The 20,689-nt window shown below is 36.9% G+C and overlaps 1 protein-coding gene across 2 annotated transcripts in view; it reads left to right on the top strand.

Moving 5' to 3' along the window:
• arhgap42b (Rho GTPase activating protein 42b) overlaps positions 1–20,689 on the top strand; it is an 80,823-nt gene that overhangs the window by 9,951 nt on the left and 50,183 nt on the right. For both annotated transcript variants that reach the window (XM_086262171.1, XM_086262170.1), the window contains exons 2-3: positions 15,504–15,599; positions 18,340–18,401. In XM_086262171.1, the coding sequence (XP_086118297.1) occupies positions 15,504–15,599; positions 18,340–18,401 (158 nt within the window). The remainder of the gene's footprint in view (positions 1–15,503; positions 15,600–18,339; positions 18,402–20,689) is intronic.

The raw sequence follows: 20,689 nt of genomic DNA, 5'->3' as shown, positions 1-20,689 counted from the left end.
CTTTCTTTTTTTTTCAGTCCCGCAGAATTGCAGGGGTAATAACTCTGATCTTTTTCTTTCGCGCTAAAGAATAGGCTGTAGCATTGCATCAGCCTCACATCAAAGACTCAGTGTCAGTATCTTCCATCTTCTAAGTTGTTTTCAGCAATTTAGATAGCTGAAAATGATGTAGATGTGTATTCTGCATGAATATGTGGGGAAAGATGGTGTTTTTCCTCTTTCATTCTGTGAACTCTAACAAATTTGTTGAAAGAATTAATTAGCCAATACTTAATAGGCATAAAAGCAGATTTTTGGATATAAGTCATTGTAAATGACAAATTCACTTTAGTGCATAAAATAATTGAGACATACCTAGCTTCACAATAATGACGTGCAGTTCTTCTAAAAAATACTAAATTGCTGGATTAACTTCCTTTGTTTTGAAATGAGAAAACAACTGTTGTAATTGGAACATGGGGGACTACCACGTAGGATTTTAACTGTGAAGTATTTTGTAGATATGCTGTGGTTTCTAAACCCAAGATTTCAAACTGGATCTCTTCCATTAGTGCTTAATACATTCATATTAAGACCTCTCATGAGTTGCCAATTTATTATCCCATCTTAAACCACATTAGGGGGTTGAATCTGCTAAAAATACTAGAGTTACTGTGTGACTACTACAAATGCAAGTTACAGTCATTGCTATGTATCGCTGACAATGCCATTAATGGCACATGATGTCAACATTTGAGAGCTATGTTTTTCACCATTCACCAGTAACAACAGACTATCCATGAATCCCATTTATCTCTAATGAACACGTAAAAGTAAACAACAATCTGCTGGAAATTGTAATTACATAGCCATGTGTTTGTGGAAATCCTAAGCTCTCTATTAGTGTGGGGAGTTTTGTTACATAAATAAACTATTACATTTTGGTTACAAAGCTATATTGTTAGGCAGGGTTTATTCTAAGTAGGCTAAGATACAGCTGATTACCATGCCATGTTAATGACCTGATCCAAAAAGGCCTGAACAAAAACTAGTAGTAAACACTTTAACTGCCGAACTCCAGAATTGAGTAAAACTGCCTGTTAAAGGTGTTGCTTGATGCTACAGCTGGATATATTAGATGAGGCTTTGTTTCGAACAACAGCTTGCGGTGGGAAAGTTTCGGTATGCTCCGTGAGTGCAAAGGACTGTCTGCTGGCTCTGATGCACTATCTCCCCTGCTGGGTGACTGACAGGCAAACGTAATAGTAAGCAGGTGGAAGAGGCCTTACCTGAAGGGCCGCTCTTCCATTACAATCCCTCCAAATGCAGTGGCACAATGCACCCCACTGTTGCATCAAAGAGATCTCCCCATCTCTCATTAAGCTTGGTGTGCAAAAGCTTTCCCCTTTGAAGACCTTCTCATCTGAAATCAGCAGTGTCTCACTGACAAGATAAAGTAGCTACGGTGTTTCTCATTGCAATGTTGATATATAGGCAAAGAGTGAGCTGTCTCTACAAAAAAAGAACATTATTGCAGATTGCTTTTTTTTTGTATATGTGCCTCAAGGAAGGCAAAGATGTATAGCAAAGTCAAGGAATGTAGCTTGTAAATGTGACACAGAATATCTTAAACTCACTGTGAGTCATTTGGGGGAAGTGAAAACTTGTAGCTATTTAGCACAAACTGGAGACGAGTGCATAGTAAAGCTTTTTAATGGAACACATTTATTCCTGCGACTTAAGGTTTTAAAAGCTTTTCTGCATTAATTTGTGTTAAGGTACTTCATTATAACCCCAAAGAATTATTTAGAGGAGTGAAAGCACAACAAGGATGCTGCTGTGTAATTAGTGTTATAATGAGTATGTCAGTCACATTGTACGGTGAACCGGGAGTGCTGCAGACAGATGTTGTAATATGCCTGAAATTTAGCAGGTCAATTGGATAGTTTCTAAGATTCTTTTGAGATATGTTTCTTGAGTTTGCAGGGATTTTTGTGTAGAGGAAGTCTGTCAACTTTAAAACTTATTTTGAACTTAGTGAGGGTTTCAGAAATGTAATTGTTTCATAACCACCATCTTTGCGACTTGGGTTTAAAAGCTTGACATACTAGGAGGAAGTTTCTTGTATTAAACTGAAGCCTGGATCAACTAGAAATTGCTTAATGGATTTTAACATAGTATCAGTGCGTTTTACAGAAAATGAAGTAATAATGTTTGATTTCCTGCTGGGGAAATTGTTTCTTTTTCATGCTTTGGATACTAAAACCCAGGAGGGTGTTAATTTGGTACCTTACATATAAAAGTACCATAATCATGATTATGTGGTTCAACCAGACATAGAAACTATATGTTTTATTGACTGAGATATAGTTGCCACCCCAAAACTAAAAATAACTGAATTGCTCTTGTAGAGTGTATGACTGCTATGACTATCCGTATTAGTCAAGTCCTAATAGTGAAATAAGTATGCAGTGTTTGCAGGAAGACTTTCAGGTTCAAATGTAGTGTTGTCTGTGCTTTGTCAGGCGCTGTCAGCAGATGGAATTTGGTAGTATGTGGTTGCCCTGGAGATGAGATAAAGGTTGTACCCAGGGGGTTTTGTTGTGCGATGACTGACAGCCATAGTCCTTTCTCATATCTCTCACACTGGGCACTAACTGGCGTAGCTTTTCCATCCAGTAACGTCTTGCCTGGGTGGTCAGACTTCTGCTCTTTGATTAAAACCTATACAGGAGGATGGTACACAATACTATTGTTCCTTCAGTTACCTCTTACTGCATTCTCACTCTGAGAAGAATCATTGCTGCAAGTTAAATACTCTAATAGGAAAATTCAGTGCAGACTGAGCTAAAATGTGTGCTGAGTATATAATTAGACAACAATATTTTAAGGTGTTTAATGTAATGAGTAAAATCAGAAGTGGGTTGCTTCCTTTTTTCACCTCCCTTACTCAGGCATCAGTATTTTTTTCTTATACCAGTGTTTCACTTCATGTGGTAACATTTTCAGATTCACGCCTTATACGAGTTAGGCTTGTTCCTCTCATTACTTCTGTGAAAAACATAGCACCATTTCGCTACACAAATTGAAAGCAGAATGCACCAAATTCTTGTTCCTGACAGAATAGGTGTATAAGAATAAGATGAAATATTCAGGGAACCACAGAGACTATAGTTCCTATATACAATGTGTCCTTTGTTCCATATTTTCTTCCTTTCTTACAGAATGAACTACTGATGTTTGGTAACAGTGTTACATGTGATGCATATTATTATATTTTCTTGATATGACCAATACAGAAACTGAATTGCTTTTTGAAGTTGTGAAGACTTTGCATTTATTGTATTTAGTGACAGTCCATTATGCATTGGAGGCTACAACTGCCTTAATTATTCATAGCATGCATTCAACAAAGTGCTGGTAGCATTCCTTAGAGTTTTTGATACTTATTGATATATGATAGCTTCACAAAATTGTTACAGATTTGTAACCAACACCTTCATGATGGATCTTGAAATATATGGTACATGGTTGCTTTTCTACTCTACCTGAGTACTCAAAGTACTTTTTACAACTTGTCTCATTCAGCCAAGCACTTCTTTCTGTGCTTTCTAGTACTTTCTATCTAACATTCACACACATTCATACTCAGAGAGCAGCTTGAGGTTAGTATTATGCCAAAGGCATGCAAAGTGGAGCAGCCGAGGATCGGACCACCAACCTTCTGATTAGTATATGACATGCCCTACCTCCTGAGCTACATTCACCCTAATCTAGTGACTGTGGAGGACATTTAAGTTGCAAACTCTGTTTAAGACTATATGAGTTATGTGACACAGCACATTATCCTGCTGAAAGTGCCCATTAGAACATAACAACACTGTAGGTATAAAGGGATGGACACAGTCAGCAACTGCCCAGTTAGGCTGCTGTGTGTAAATGATGTTCAAATTGGCCCAAGAGGCTTAAAGTGGACCAGAAAGCAGCCCTTGTCATTATACTAGAGCTGGGCGATAGAACGATAACGATATGTATCGCGATATAACTTTTACTCGATAGAGAAATTAAGCTATCGCGATAGACCTCGCCGCTCTTGTCCTCTTAAAAAAAAAAAAAAAAAAAAAAAAAGGTCAGCCAATCCAAATTGGGTAGCGCAGAGCCGAACCAATCACAGCCGCAGCGTCACGTCGCGTGACTTGTTACGTACAGCACAAGTGCCAAGCCGCACGTGTGTTTGTTTGGGAAGCAGCCAGCGGGTAATGGAGCCAGCGCATAATGGAGGAAATGAGTGTGCCGACTAGAAAAATCAACCGAGCGTGACCAAAGAGAAAACAGATGATGGTTCCAATGCCGGAGAGATTGTCGAACAGAAGAGCCAAAGAAGTTCCGTAGTGTGAAGGTATTTCGGCTATTTCAAGTCTGACAAAAAACAGAGTAGCGTGCACTGTAAATTGTGCCGAAAGCAAGTCTGGAAATACAATAAACTGGTGCATGCGTCACACTGTGCGCCACGTTATTGTTTCGGTGAAATGAATTTCTACAATACTGTTAATTCTACTCTCTGCAGTGTTTAAATGCTTACATATACACACAGTTACTGTCCCTCCACACAGACGACTCGGTTCTGCTTCTATGCCCCAGCTTTGTTTACTTTTTCCCACCGAGGCTTCTAGACTTCTGATTGGCCAACATTTAGGCACGGTTAGGAATCTAGCGCCACCTGCTGCTTTGGCATGTTCATAGCAGCGTTTTCCTTCATTTCTGCCTTTATGTGTGGACGGGATTATTTTTTAAAATGGAAAATCTCCGTTTTCAAAAATACGTGTGGACGTAGCCTCAGTCTCTGACTGGAAGCGCTAATTCGTCATTCGGCTTTTGTCAGACTAAAGTAACTGTTAAAACTGTTTGAAAAGCTCAGCTATACAACAAGGAGAGATTGAGAATTTCCTTTTAGTTCTCAGTTTATTTGATATTGGCAAAAGTTAGTCAGTTTTGTCTGTTCTTCTGTAAAACAAACTAAGATTTATTTTTAGAATTAATATTTTGTTTCTAAGTGGAATTGACAATTTAGTCTGTTTCGTTTGTTCTATTTTGAAACTTAAACGCTTTAGCGGCTGCCTTTTGTGTAGTTTGCAATATTTGCCTTTATTTATCTGAAAAAGTCTCATGTTCCTTAAGTACATCTACCCTGTTGAACTTATTATGGGAAATAAATATTTAAATCAAAACAAGCTGCTGATTATTTCACATTTTACTTGTGAGCAACGGCACATTTAAATCTTACAAATATAGTTATTTGGCTTATATCGTGATAGATATCGTTATCGCCTGAAATGAAAAAAACATATCGTGATATGAAAAAATCTCATATCGCCCAGCTCTGCATTATACCACTAGGAGCAGCTCAAACTGTTCAAGGTACATGTTAGGAGAGATTCGTGCTTTCTACCTCCACCATATGAATGTTACAGCACAAATCAACACCGATGTCATTACCCATATTACAAATTAACATGTTTCCAATGTTCTAATACTATATATATATGTTCATATATATATATATATATATATATATATATATATATATGTGTATATATATGTGTATATATATGTATATATATGTGTATATATATATATATATATATATATATACACATATATATATATATATATATATATATATATATATATATATATATGTGTGTATATATATATGTGTATATATGTGTATATATATGTGTATATATGTGTATATATATGTATATATATGTGTATATATATATATATATATATATGTATATATATATATGTATCCTGGCCAAAATAGACTGTCTATTTACCAGAATGCCTTACCACTACCCAGTGGTACTACCCTGCCAATTTTGTGAGCCTGTGCCCACTGTAACCTCAATTTTTCTAATCTTAGGTGACAGCAGCCTATTGGGCACCAGTAGCAATGGAGTGTTCATGAAGTCTCTTGACTGGTCTTTTAATTCTTTAGCAGAGTAGATTTTCTTAGCCATGTCTGCATGCCAGATGCATTGAGTTTGCACAGGTGTAACAAATAAACTGTCCAGTGAGTCTGTGCATTTAGATGCAGATTTCCAAGAGTAAACATTCATGTTCAAACCAATAAAGCCTGGAATATGTTATGCTGATTACACCTTTACTGTTTCCCTGGGGATAAAACAATTAAGCTGTTCATTTATCTTCCTTTATACTGATCCCCCTGCCATTTATCTTTGCTGCTGCTAGTTTCAGTGGGATGGTTTCTTTGTAAGTGGTTGTGCTATATTTTCTGGAATATACATAGTTATTTGTGCTAATTCCTGATCTTAGTAAATAATGCATTTAAATAGAAAATAAATACATAATTGTTGCGCTAGCTCTCGTTTAAACATTGCCCAAAGTAAAATGTGGTACATTTGTTTTCCCATTGAGGTATAGTTATAAGCAAATCTTACCAGAAAGACTCAAAAGACTCAAATCTTGTTCTTCTACTTCTTTGAGCTGCTTCCTTTAGCGGTTGCCACAGTGGATCAATTGACTCCATCTCACCCTATGCCTATCATCCACCTCTGTCACACCAACCCTCTGCATGTTCTGCTTGTCTATATCCATGAACCTCCTCAGTGGTCTTCTTCTTTTCCTCCTGCCCGGCAGTTCCTTATTCTATATTCTTTGTTCAATATATCACAATTCCCTCCCCTGCACATGTCTAAACCATCTCAGCCTTGCCTCTCTCTTTGTCTCCAAACCACTCAACCTCAGCTGTCCTTCTGATATACTCATTTCTAACCCTGTCCGTTCTGGTCATTCCTAGTAAAAACCTTAACTTCTTCAAACCTGCTACCTCTCTGCTAGCTCAGCTTCCTGTCTTTTTGTTAGTGCTACTGAATCCAAACCATAAATCATAGCAGGCCTCACTACCATCTAGTAAGCCTTCCCTTTCACATGTGCTGCTATCCCTTAACCACAAATCACCCCTGACACTCATCTCCACCTTGCGCTCTCTTCTTCCATTCTCTTGTGCACTGTCCATCTCCACACCTTGTACCTTCATGGTTACAATTACTCATTCACACACACGTATGTATATTAAAATCTATTTTCACAAGCACATTTATACAAATATCTAATTTATTATAAGATCTAAAGTGTAAATCAATCAATCTTCATATCAATGTTCATTATATGTGGGTATAAAAAACTGTCAGTCACCTCACCTATAAATATTATACTGAAATACACACAATCACACATATTACACTCTGGTTTCAAAAAGAGCAGTGAAATCAGGTTTATTATATAGACCTTATATTGTTTCCCTAGTCTTTACTTTCTTTGTGCCCACGTAATTCATAACACAGCTGCAGAAACTGAATTGCGAGTTTGACTGCTTTGCGAGTAATAACAATACACACTTTTTAGAGGATATTATTGGTTCACCAGTGGTTTCTTTTTCAGTACTAATTAGAGTGAGTGAGTAACGAACAAAAGTATTGTAATTTTTATTAGCTATTCAAGCTATTCAGGAAAAGCGCTAAAGTATTGACCAACTTCTGAACTAGTTTGTGCCCAACTACTATGCTTATTATGGGTAATCTAGTAGTTTGAAAAAGGTTGAAATGAAGGACATTTTTTTACCTTTAAGAAAAACCTTAAAAATTGGGAGCTGCTTTATTTATTTACATTGCTGCTCATTTGCTGAGGTATAGTTTTGAGGAGATGCATAACTTGAATGCTAATGCTGAAAATATCCCTTTTTGTTTCAGTTTCATAATTATATATTTTTTTCTACAAAGCTCATTCAAAACCCTTCTTTTTAAGAAGAGCACCCAATCTTTTTAACAGTTTAATGTTTCCCATGAGCAGCCCATAACTCTGTGATTAAAGAATAGGAAATCAATACAAACTGACTCCATCACATTTACTTTTGATAATATAAAGATTTCAAGTCTGTGTCGACTCTTTCATTTGTTATTAAGCTGAAGTCTGTGAAGTCAGCTCAAGTCAATTTATTTGTACAGGCCAAAATTACATGCAATGGTTTACAGAGATATGAAACATAAAAACACATTAAAAACACGAAATGAAACAGAATCATCAACATGTCAAAGAGACAAAAATGAAAAGAGAAAAAAAATGAAGTACAATGAGCTAAATAAAACCCGTTAAACAGAGACACAGAGAACAAGAGAGAGAGATGGAATGAGAAAACATGCTTGCAAATAATAGTCACTGCAGCTGCATAATTAACATTTCTCTCCCCCATTATGAAACCATTGGACTGAGTAACTGAACATTACCTTTCTGAGCGACAGAAACGCCACCATTTCCTAAACCTTGAGCTCTTCTGAACCTATATTATTTGTAAATTCAGTTATTTTGAGGAGAGAGGAGATTTAGTATTGTTCAAATAAAAGTACATTTGTTCTATAACTATTAAGATTACTCAAGATGTGCCGTATAGTACTAAGGCATCAATCAATGTCAATTACCTGTGCAAATATTATTCAGCTATCAATATTAAGCAAAATGTTTAAAGAAGAACCTCTCTGAAAGTTTCTTGAAAGTATCCACTGACTTTGCTTCCTTAATATTTTGAGGTAGACTGAGTTTGGGGGCAGATTTAATGGATGTCTACAAATTTGGCAGTGGAATATCTAAGAGTGCAGATAAGGTGATATTTTGGTAATATTGCTGAGATGAAAGGCACACTTAATGCGCAGCTTTATGCTCAGTCACTCCTAAATAAGCATGACTCTTAACGTCTGGTTTTATCCTGTATGTTTACTTGCCAAATGAGCGCCTTCAATTTCATTGAGGTAAAATAATTTCCTTTTATCTTCATTAACTTTTATTTATTTATTTATTAATGCCAGTTAAATCCAGGGCTAGAGTTCAGCATATATAGTTGTGTGTCATTGCGTTACAGCAATGGCAACGTTATGGCAATGAATATCGCAGTAGCAGACCAACACACCTGAATTTTTCATCACCCCAAGAAGTGCCATTGGATTCCTGATCTCCACAGCTGAAAAAGAATTTCCTACTGGAGATATTTAATCCGATTCAGGAAATAGCATCATATTAGGAAAAACCTACAAGTAGTCATGATGGTGAATAAAGTAATCAAATTTGCCAAAAGCTAATCATAAATTAAAAACAGCCTTAGCATCATAGTTGGGTGTTAAATCTCTAATTATTATTTTGTTTTATTTATTTTTGTGTGAGGACAGGCTTGAATGCCTTCTGTTTAATGATTGTTGAGACAAAGAAAATAAATACAGTTAAAAAATATACTTTAACCTGGAGAGTGAAGGTTTGCGTTTTATTTCAGCCACACAATTATATTAAAAACAGGAGTGAAATTTGAGAATTGTCTTTAGTGCAGATGAAGAATGTGGTAGGTTAAATTCTCAAGAGAACAATAGTCTAGGGTTGCCTTCATTATCAGCAGTAATTTTTCAGAAATAATTTCCTCTGGCTTTTATGACAGCTTTGTTATAAGATGCAACACTTTCTTTACAAGCTAGTAGATGGACTTCTAATTGAGTTTTTCTCCATCTCCTCTAAGCTACTCTGCAGACCCTTTTGAGCTCCTAGATAGAGGTGGTCAACCATGGGGATGATTTAACAGAGCACTTTTTTCCTACTTTGATTGGCATAATTAAATCTAGTAAATTAATTAAAGTGCTATTTCTTGTTAGTCATATCATCAACTGAAGAGTTAGTATTAATTTTGATGTCTGAGAAAATGAGTTCAGATATATTAAGTTCGGTGCTGCTATAAAAGACCCTTTACTTGATACTTTTATGGGTTTTTGACCACAAGGAAAAATAGCACCAAAACACTGTAGAGCAGTATCAGAGAGTGGAATGTTGTAGATATGTACAGCACATATTAAAAACAGAACTGTGTGACCAGGCTCATTAACCAACATATCCCATGACGTTTTGGCCATTGCTGTTGCCATCGATATAAAGCAATATCAAAAATAATTTTGTCGAGGATTTAAATTCTATTATTTCAGAGTATTCTGATAAGCAGTGAGTAGCTTTTTGAATTGTGGTTTGTGGTTTATTAATTTTAGAAATGAGAACATTGGTTTTGCAAATGAACCAAGAGTAACAACATTGATGTTGAAGCTGAAGAATTAAGACAAAAGGCAAAGACCATATCCTGTAATACCAAAACTTTTGTTGTAATTTTAATGTTGCATTTTCCTGGGTTTTGATAAAGGCTGTTAGGAAACATTACATTCAGGTGACTGTAACATTGGTAGGTTTGGTAAAGGTTGGGTTAATCTGAGCATCAGAGTTAAAAGATCATCCATTATTGATGGTCCTGTGAGCACACCCAGACAACTGCAGCAGGGCATCGATCTGAAATCTGCAGTTTTAGAGTCAAAGTGGGAACGATAGTAGCGCATCAATGGCACAATACATTTTCTGAGTTCCTCTCAGTGCTGTTCAGTGCAGCCTCTGCAATATTTACAAGTGGTCGGTCAAACTTAAAACAACATATTTTTATGAACACTTCAGTGTGTGGTCTATTCGAGAAGAGAAGCCTTGCAGTTGTCTTTCTTAAATAGATTGAAATTGAATGACTCAGTGCTGACTGTTAGGGTTAGAATAATATCAGACCTGTCAAGCAATTTCTGTTCCTGTGAAGTTTAGACCCTTTTAGTGAGGATACGCTATTTTGTTCTGGGTAGCCACTATATCTTTTATAAACTGTCAAGCATCCTCTTACAGGCAATTTGCAGCAGAAAATGAAACTCAAAGGTTTGCAACTTTGTAACTTGATGGTTGCTCTTAAACTTTTTTTATTGTATTAAAGATAATTTGGATCCTTCTTAACGAGCAAAATTCAAAGCTTTTTCAAGTATAAGAACAAACTGTATGCAAGCATGTAACCATAAACCTACGTGTGCCATTTACACTTGAGACCTGTAAAACCGCTGGTACTTAATAGTACTTAATGAGTCTTTTATATTTTTAATGAGTCTATTACATAAACACAGTTACTGTATCTGTGTCAAATTTATTTTTCTTTTAACTTTTGAGGGGTTTTTTTTAGGTAAAGACTGTTGAAGAGAGAATAATTAAGGTAAGAAGCAATTAGTGAGTCATTGTCAACAATAGATATGAGAACACTGCATACATTTGAACTGAGTGGGCTGGCAAATAAAAGGCAAAAGGCATTTTAGAATCTTTGCCTTGTTTTGTTTTTAATTATAAATCCAAAAGAAAGTTGAAATGTTGAAATATTCCCTCACGTGCCCGATCTTCACTCATTATTAAAATTTCACCTCAGCAGGCCCACACGTTAACCTTTACGTAACTGAGATATGAAACATATTAGCTTCAGTTGCACAATTAAAAACAGAGTAAAAATAATAACTGCAAGCAGGAATGAGGGAGCCAAGTACTTCCCAATAACAACTTCATGTGATCATGTCAAAAGTAAGGCTTTTTCAATTGGCTACATAATGCTTCTAAGGCTTAACCTGAAGATTATCAGGACTAGTTATGATGGCAAGTCAATTAGGCTGACATGACTAGTTGACATATCTTGACCTTGACACCCCCGCACTTTTACCAGATGCAAGCGCTACTAATTATAAGCAGAAATGTTGAACATTATTTAGCAATACCTTTTTCTTCTAAAATGTATAATATGATCACTTTCAATTTTCTTTGTGCTGTTTCTGCTGCTTGTTAATGTTGGTGACAGGGCTGCAGTTTACCGGATTTCCTTAAAAGCTTGACTTGTATGGTACTTGTTCTGGTGAGGAGCAGAGCCAAAGTTTAACAATATAATGGGTAAAGTAGATTAGATGAAAAGTTGTTGAAAAATGCAATAAACACTACCACATATATACAGATATACGCAGCAGTGTTCATTGCCATATATGGCATACATGAGATTGCATCTAATTATAACATGACTGTGCAGTTTAGTGCAGCTACCAGGTTCCTCCACAATCACTAATCCAACGACACGAGGGAGTGACTGAAGTCGTTCTTTACAGAGCATATTCCAATACAAAATATTGTATTCACGTCTTTTGATTTATTTGTTCCTGTTTCATTTAGGCATTCAGTCTGAGAATTTCTTCACTTTTTTCCTGCTTTTTATGGATGCACTTCCTTTTATTCTGTCTCCACTGCCTGTGTCAACCCGTCTGTAATTCCCTCCCCCCACAGAAAGCGCAGAGTGGAGGAGTACTGGTAAATGAAAGATTTTTACCAGAAATACTTTTTATACTTAAAAGTCGACTGACTTGGGTCCACAGGAATTTCCTCAGTCTGAAGATCAGATGAATGATTATTAAGTAAACCACCGAACACACAGATAGAAGTTACTGAATTCATTGAAAAGTTAAGTTTGACGCATCGTGGCATGCTCAAGAAGTAGACATTAAAATGAAGTGACTGCCCCCAGTTGGTGTTCAGAGCTACAAACCAGTCAATTTGATTGGTTGGCATAGATTCTTACAGCAAAGAGACAAATAAGAAGATGGATAAGAACTCTTCTGGTGTCTATGCAGCTTCATTACTTGGCCCACAATTATAAGTGAGTCATGCGCTCGGTTAGCTTTATAGACGTCATCACTGTAGTTACTCTGACCCTTTCATTAAATGCAAAAAAACTGCTGCATTTCTTTCCTCCTTGTGATTTCAGTTGTAACTGTAATTAGATCTTCTCTTGAATCAACGCCCTGATTTCTACCATACATATCATTGGTTTATAGTGTACATCTGTGTGTAAGATGGAAACCAGATTTTAACTGAGTACTGTTTATTTTTGTTTCGTCCAACAGTTTAAAACTCCCTGGTGTAAATGTGAAGGTGTGTATGTCTTTTAATGTGTGAAAATATGGAGAATTTTTGTGTAGCTCTCATCCAAGCTGTTATTTGAGGGAGGAGAAAAATGAAAAAATAGTAAGTTGCAAGTTGATGTAGCCTAATTGGGGAAATTAAGTACATTTTTTAATATCCCACATAAACTTTTGAAAACTGTTGACAAGGCAGGCAGAAAAATGTAGATATAAAAAAAACATTAATCAGCTATTAAATCGTTTCGTGCAACTTTTTTTAAGCAGCAACAGAAGTTAAACTCATGGTGAGGTGTCTGTCTGTTCCCATTTAGTTCTTTTCTTTATTCCATGGATCAAAGAGAAAGTGGGAGGTTTTATATAAGGCAGGTAGGGTTCAGGAAATGATAACCTAGTCTTTTTTTCCCATTGAGAGCATTAGATCAGAGACTGTTGAAGCACCTCTAATTCTTGACTGGACATGTTACACTCTGGTTGACTCATCAATCCAAACAAAGAGAAATTGCTCTTGGCTACTTCTGGCTCATTGCTATTAAGTCAAAGGTATAATACTTTGTATGAAGTAAACTTGTTCATAAACTTGTAGTTTTATGCATACAAATTTTAGAGACAAAGAGCTTACAACTGTGCTGCCTGCAGCTCTAACAATGATTGCAGGACGTCAGCCTTGTAACTTTCTGACCGCAGCTTGAATCAATTTTCTTTGTTATTGGATCATATTTGGACCAGTTCACGTGCTAAGCTGCGGTGTTTTGTTTCTCATTGCCACATTTGTAAATATGCCTCCAATCTTTATTGGACTTTAGCTTGCTTCTATTCATCAGCAGTTATTACTAAGGCTTATAGATACTGTTGTCATATAAAAAAATACTATGAAATTCTCCTGCTGTATTGTTAAATTCTTGTGGCTCATTTAAATCTTTTTAAAAATTTCCACTGGCAGTCACACGCACTTGTGTTTTCATAGCTGGAAGGTTTTGGAGTACAAAAAATGACAGTACTCTCTGGAGGTTGTCAAAAAAGACATTTGATCAAGTTAAACTGTAGAATACAATAAAATCATAGATTTATACCTAGCAGTGGGGAGTATCCAAGGGTGGAATTGTTCTATTGATTTGTATTTTCTGTGTGGGCTTTATCATTTTTGAGACAAAGGTTAGGCAGTTCATCTGGGCTTATTTTTTCAGATCCAGGTATTATGATCAGGCACCAGTAAATATTGCAAATGTGTGACTGTCAGTGGGTGTGTACATGGACAGACAGCAGTTCATAAAAGTCCATTATTTGGTTATCTGCTGTTATGAATTGTCAAGCTTTATGCTATTGTCAGTTTATATCTGTAGAAGTAGTAGGGCTGCAGTGATTTATCGAATAACTTGAATAACTCAATTAAAAAATATCCTTGACGCAGAGTCCTTCCTTTGATGACTTGGAGACTTGCAGTAGAAATGAATTTAGAGGCCTTTTTTTGCATGCCAGTAAAAATGTACATGGGTCAGTAAAACTCTGAGCCACTGACCTGGGCTGTTAGGCTGGACACTGAATTATTATTATTAATATGTACAGTATGAGAACACCTCTTTTCAGCAACAGGAAACGTTGCATCAAAGCACAGGTCAATCCTCAGTTCTCAGAATGTTAAGATGCTCACTTTTCTTAATTGAAGGCACCACATGCTATTTTAAAGGCTTACAGACCACACTTACTCATTCACTAGCACACTTCAGCGTGCAGGCAAACACAAAGACACATACACATGAACAAACCATTGATCTATCTCATCCATACGATACTTTTAGAAGCATTTTTTGCCTCCTACTAATGTAAGAAAGCCTTTCAAAAAACTGAATAAAGGCTGTTTAATGAATGTTTTCATTTAGTTTGTGTTCAAAAGAGCAGTTGATTTTAAAAGACTTGACTTTTGTCTGTTTTGAATATTAATTGTTGCCCATTAATAAGATAAAAACTAGGCCTATTTATATGCTGATCTTTTATGATGCAGCTGTGGTGCCCGGGGAAATAATTCCTTGCAACTTTACAATAATTAAAGCAATGCTATTGGATGTGGTGGTTATCTTGATATGGTATAACCATATGAAATTTCTGTCATTTGACTATCCACACGTCAGTACAACTTATAGAACTTGTAGCTGTTGTCCTGGGTTCTGCTTTGTTTCCGCTTTGACAACAAGTTCTGGGAGCAAAATTTTGGCACCCTTTCCCAGGTGTTGCAAAATCTATTTCCAGTTATTGTGTGGGAAGGGATGGGGCACACGGCTTTTGCTCATAATTGGCAAAAAGATCTGTTATATGAACTGAAATAAATGCAGCAACAGAGCAGAAACCAGTAATTTGTCTCTGTGTCCACTAAACTTTTTTGATGTGGAACAGCAGAATATGTTTTGCCCGAAGTGTGTCTTGTTTTCAGCAATATGCATCTGCTTGTTCCCATTTTGTGAAAGTGGAAAAGCAAAATAAAGTAAAATCTAGTGCAAAAGCAAAGTCTGCGAATTTTAAATGGTTATTGTGTATAGTCCAAGGAGGTTACATTAAATTTGCATTAAATTACATTACATTTTTCTTTATAATGTACAATAAAATTTGATTCATGTGTCTTCAGTGTGCTTTTCATCTGTGGTATGCCTCATCTGATGCTCAGCCCATCTGATTTTCCAGATCTTTCTGCTGCCGTCCAGAAGTTCTCCCAGTCTCTGCAGGAGTTCCAGTTTGAGTGCATAGGAGATGCAGAGACAGATGATGAGGTGAACATCGGTGAGTCCAGTTTAACAAGGCACAGAGTATTCACCTCCTGCTAAGGTTTCATCTCTTGCATCACATCAATCAGATTTTTTTTTATCTGATTTTTCTTTTATGTTTTAGTTTCTCGTGGGAAAACAGTTGCTGCGCCCCCACATGTATCATGCGGGCACTTGTCTTGTAAAGGTCACATGCTCAAACGATTCGTTTATAGTTAACCTGTATATTAGTAAAAGTAATTAACGAAGAAAGAAAATGCTGTAACACTAATGCTGTTCATTTTTTCAAATATAATCCAGCGTGATCTTAGAATGGGGTTTGGCTTTGTGTATGGATGTTAAGCTTGTCTGCTGTGCATGTATAATTAATGCTATTGATTTGCTTATGATGCTTTTCCTGTATCTTTTCAAGCCTATATGAGATCAAAGGGACTAATTGTGATCAGTGTCAGAGATTAATGAAGGTGCAAACCTCCTAGCCTCCAAGAGGAATATGAAAGCAGCTGTGCAGAGGGCCTCGTTGGCTCTAATGGGCATGACTCCCAGTTTGGCCTCCTCTTCGTCTCCGTTTTTTGCACTGCTCATTATCCCCAGCTTGAGTCTTTCGCTCTGTGGAGCTGTAGACTGCTGAATTACTGTCCATCTGTGAGGGCTAGACTAGATATCGACCTCCTCTACAGGCTGTAATGTTCACCTGAATGCAAAATGAATAGTCCTTTTTTCCCCTCACAAAGCTGTTGTTACTGTGTGATGGCCATGGGTGCAGGAGACCAATTATATTTATTGGAAAAATCCACATCCAAATCTAAACCTCATTAGAATCAAGCACACTTTAATTAGAGACCCTTCCCTTGACTTCCCTTGTAATTAAGAATCTGATCATCTTAGACTCAACAATGGATGTTTTAGCAGCGCACCTGTAACTGAACCTTTTTGGCGATGCATGAAACTGGCACAGGAGAAATGGTTCTGATGACAGTTTCATGCCACGTGTTGGGAAGAATTTGTGTACTGTGTTATTTATAGACGTTGGCAAATTTGTTTGGGCAGCCTTTAATCAGGATCAAAGTAAAAATGAAAATGCAAAATAGTGTTTGTGTGATTTTGTGTCCACGTCTTCAGTATCCTTCCTGCAATACTACTCGGTTCATTCACCATGTCAGGGAGAAAAGGCCACGATTACTATTTGAGGAAAAAAACAGCCTGTTGAAATCAATCTAGTCATCAATGAAACTGAACTTTCTGACTGACATACCTAGACCCTTGTGTGAATGCCAGCCATGATCTTGATGCAGTATTGGTATAGTTCACTTTGATGCTCCTTACTTCCCCACATAACATTGGGATCCTGTATGTGCTGCCAGACAGGTTCATCTGACCTTCTATTGATTTCAGTCTATGACTTCCTGCAGTGACATTCACATTCCAAGCCAGAATGGGGCGAAAAGATTGATGTGGCTATAGAAATTTAAATCTTTAGAAAAGTTACAGCCCCAACTCATAGAAGGTCAATCCTGTAGTCGACAAGAACTGTTCAAATGTGGAATAAGTGAGATGAGCAAAAATCCAGCTCTGAAATGTTAAATATGGAACAGAAAAAGCATCATTTTAAGCACATAAAATTGATTGTAAACATACAGCTCTTGTTGTTGTCTAGCTACAGTGTGCAGAAAAATGTACATTTAAAAAGCTTATCTTCCCAATTCATCTGTTCCTAAGGTACTAAACTTTATTTAATTTAGTGATTCATCGGGTTTATTGCCTTCCCTCCACTTAGCAGTGAATGATATGCAAGTTATAACCCCACTTTGACTCCCATTTCCTTTCTTCACAGTCTAATCTTGTCCCATCAGTGGCTCCAGCTGTGCCCTTTACCCCCTGAGAGGTTTTCACCGTTGATAGAGGAACTGGTAGCATTAATAGGAGGCCAGCCTGCCTGCAGGATCACTGGCACAAAATCATTGCTCCCCGGTCTTTAAAAGCTTTGGTGTGTAAATGGACCAAAGTGTCTAAGATGATGCATGGGTCCCTATGCCAGGCTGTCGGGGTTGATAATGATGTTACTGTGTTGGCAAGCAGAGCAGCTCGACCGCTGCTAAATGGCTAGACATAGGGTGACACAGGGGCTGACCAAGACAGGCCACGTTGTATCTGGCCTTCTATTTAATGAAGCTGTAAAGCTATCAAGGCACAGTTCTGTGTCAGATAAGCCTCGATGCATTGTATGCTGAATTCATCTGGCCCTGCAAAATGTAATATAAGCCACTGAAGTATAACCCTGATGGCAGGAACATATCTCTATCACATCAGTCTCTCCTGTATTGTGACACTATATTGCAAACCCTAGCTGTGGGAGAAAATAAAGGGAAGCAATCAGTGGGTTCAATTGAAGTATTGTTTTTTGTTGGTTTATTATTCCTTTCTTTTTACTGCTGGTCTTGGCTTAAATTGGACAGCTGCATGCTTTTATTAGGTTCTAAAATGTACTGCACTGAAAGGTCTGAAGCTGCAGTGCAAATAAACATTTTAGCATCACGCCTCTCCAGTGCTCGTAGGGTGCCAGGACCAGCTGACGTTTAACGGCTATGCTTTTTTTTCTGCTTACGTATTTTTTTAATCATGTGACTGTGTCAACAGCCCAGTTCACTGTGTGTACTCTCTCAGCTGTGAATATATTGTGAAATGGGGACTCATACATACTGATATATATATTGACCAAACATTTTAATATGCCGATATGTCTTATTCTGTTTCAGCCCAGTCATTCAAAGAGTTCTCGCAGCTGTTGAACACCGTTGAAGAGGAAAGAAGACGCTTGGTAAGAATCCAATTTTAGACACCAAACAAAACCATAATTAAGATTTCAAACAGAAGCGCTGCAGTCTTTATTGCATCCGGTGATTGACAGCGATTTTTATAACTTGATATACAACAATAAAACAAAATCACATTCACTAAAGCAAATATTGCCAATTATCTAGTTAATAGTTTCCTCTTATTTTATTTTGCGTGCTGAAAGTACGTTCACTTTTAATCTGTTTGCTTTGCTAAATCCAAACATTCGATTTTAAACATGGATTTTGTGTCTGGAATTTATAGTAGTCAATCAAGACGATAGAAATATCAGTGAGTTTGTGGTTGCAGTGGGTGGTCATATAAAGTTTTGCCGCAATGCTAATGATTAGTTGATGTAGTTGCAGCTCACAAAAAGCAAAATGGAACAGTAGCTGTTTATTTTACCATAATGAAATCAATTTGATTTGTTACTTATACTGAGTACTTAGTAGATCTGCATTAACCTGTTGACCAGAGCATCACAGTCTCTAGTTACACAGCTTTACTAACTTAGTTTATAAGAACATAAGCTATTACTGAATTATAGGAACTGACATTCTTTAGAGGTTTTTATTCTTGGAAGAAACATTTTTCCTATAGGTTTCAGATGACTGGAAGTCAACAGAGCATAACATAATGATTGATACAGGTAGTAATATGAAAATACATTAAAACGGCAACGGAATGGAGAAACTTTGGCAAAACAATTTAAAGCCCCACATTTTCTTTGATGGATTTTTGAACTAAGATCGTTGGCTTTTTTTTTTTTAGCATGGTACAAAAAGTGGCAGTTATGGCTCCGGATGGCTGGTCTAAAGGTCAGAAAAAAAGGCTTCCAACTCCGCTGAATGCCTGCAGACAAACCAGGCATGACATAAAGGGCAAGGGCATTGGAAGGGGCCAGAGGGAGGGGCTTATGCCCCACCTGGTGTGAGAATGTTGCAGAACTGAGCCCACACACATACACACACACACACCTCAACCAACAGTATGGCTTTTTTTTTTCTTGGAGGATAAGCAGTTGACAGCAGACACGTTTTTTTGTGTGTTTGTCATAATTTAATTTTTTGGCTAATGACAGTATAGAGATATCTGTTGAAAGGAACAGAGTATTTGTCTGTGCACACCTCCACGTCATCTTATCCATGCATGGTTTTTCTAGTGTGGATTAGACGGTTAGAAAGCACAGTTGTAGAGTATAAACAGTACAGTGAAACATAAAATGCTTGGTAGTATTTTTGCTTTTACTTTATTTGTTTTAAAGTTGCACATCTTTAAAGTTTAAGTTTTACAACTTTGTTAGTTCCCCTGAGTCGATGTTTTCATGCAGAAAAAGAACATATCCCGTGTCTAGCATTTAAAGGTAAAAGTAGCTGTTTATGAAAGTGGCACTAAGAGATGTCTCAAGGCAGCAATTACATTAGTCTACATACTTCAGCTGTACATCTGATTTAAGAGGTCTGATATGCAAATGTGACCAGCTGTAGGTTAGCAGTTACAGGTTTTGCAATTACCTCAGACATTTTCATTAGAACTGTGTTCACCGTGACGGAGGAATCTACAAACTTTATACTGCCACGTTTTTTAGACTGCAGAGAGTAAATGTTTGATACCATAACTTTTATTTGAGATAGCTCGCTGAAGTTTAAGGTACAGATCTCACATAAGTTTGCATGTCTACAATATGTGGTTATTGTGGTTACATATATACAGCTATACTGACAAGCATTCACCCTCACATTCACACCCCACTTCTCACGCTAGGTAGCTGGGATGGGCTACAAGCTACCATATCAGATAAGTGTTAGACGATGGATGGATGGATGGACATGGCTATACTGTACCCATGCTTCTATGTTCTTGGATAGGCTTGCAATATATTTCTAAAATTATGTAGAGTTTCAGTGAATGTGAATGCGAATCTCACAGCTGACACTCAAAGCACAACTCAATTTTATGATGGAAAGAGTTGCACTTAAAGAAATGGGTCATCTCTCGTTAGACTACATACCTTTAAGGAATATTGTGTCATCCTAATCATTTTACAAGAATAAAGGTAACATTAATAAATGTATGTCACCTGTGAAACATGTTTCTTTTCTTTTTTTTCCAAAGCTCAGATGCTTACAAATGCATTAGATCATGCATCTTCTTCGCAGTTAGTCAATTATTGCCAATCTATTTCACTGGCATCGGAAATTTTAACCAAGGTTAACCTTTTGTTTAACCAGGAAGTGAGTTCTTGAGATAAATAAGCTGTTTTGCAAGCCT

Source organism: Aulonocara sp. 'chitande type north' Nkhata Bay, linkage group LG14 (genome assembly GCF_057382095.1).
Source record: "Aulonocara sp. 'chitande type north' Nkhata Bay isolate Kocher_YH1m ecotype deep benthic linkage group LG14, A_spYH_male_GT1.1, whole genome shotgun sequence".
Taxonomy (NCBI): Eukaryota; Metazoa; Chordata; class Actinopteri; order Cichliformes; family Cichlidae; genus Aulonocara; species Aulonocara sp. 'chitande type north' Nkhata Bay.
The sequence above is the reverse complement of the archived record's forward strand: the minus strand, read 5'-3'. Positions and strand labels throughout refer to the sequence as shown.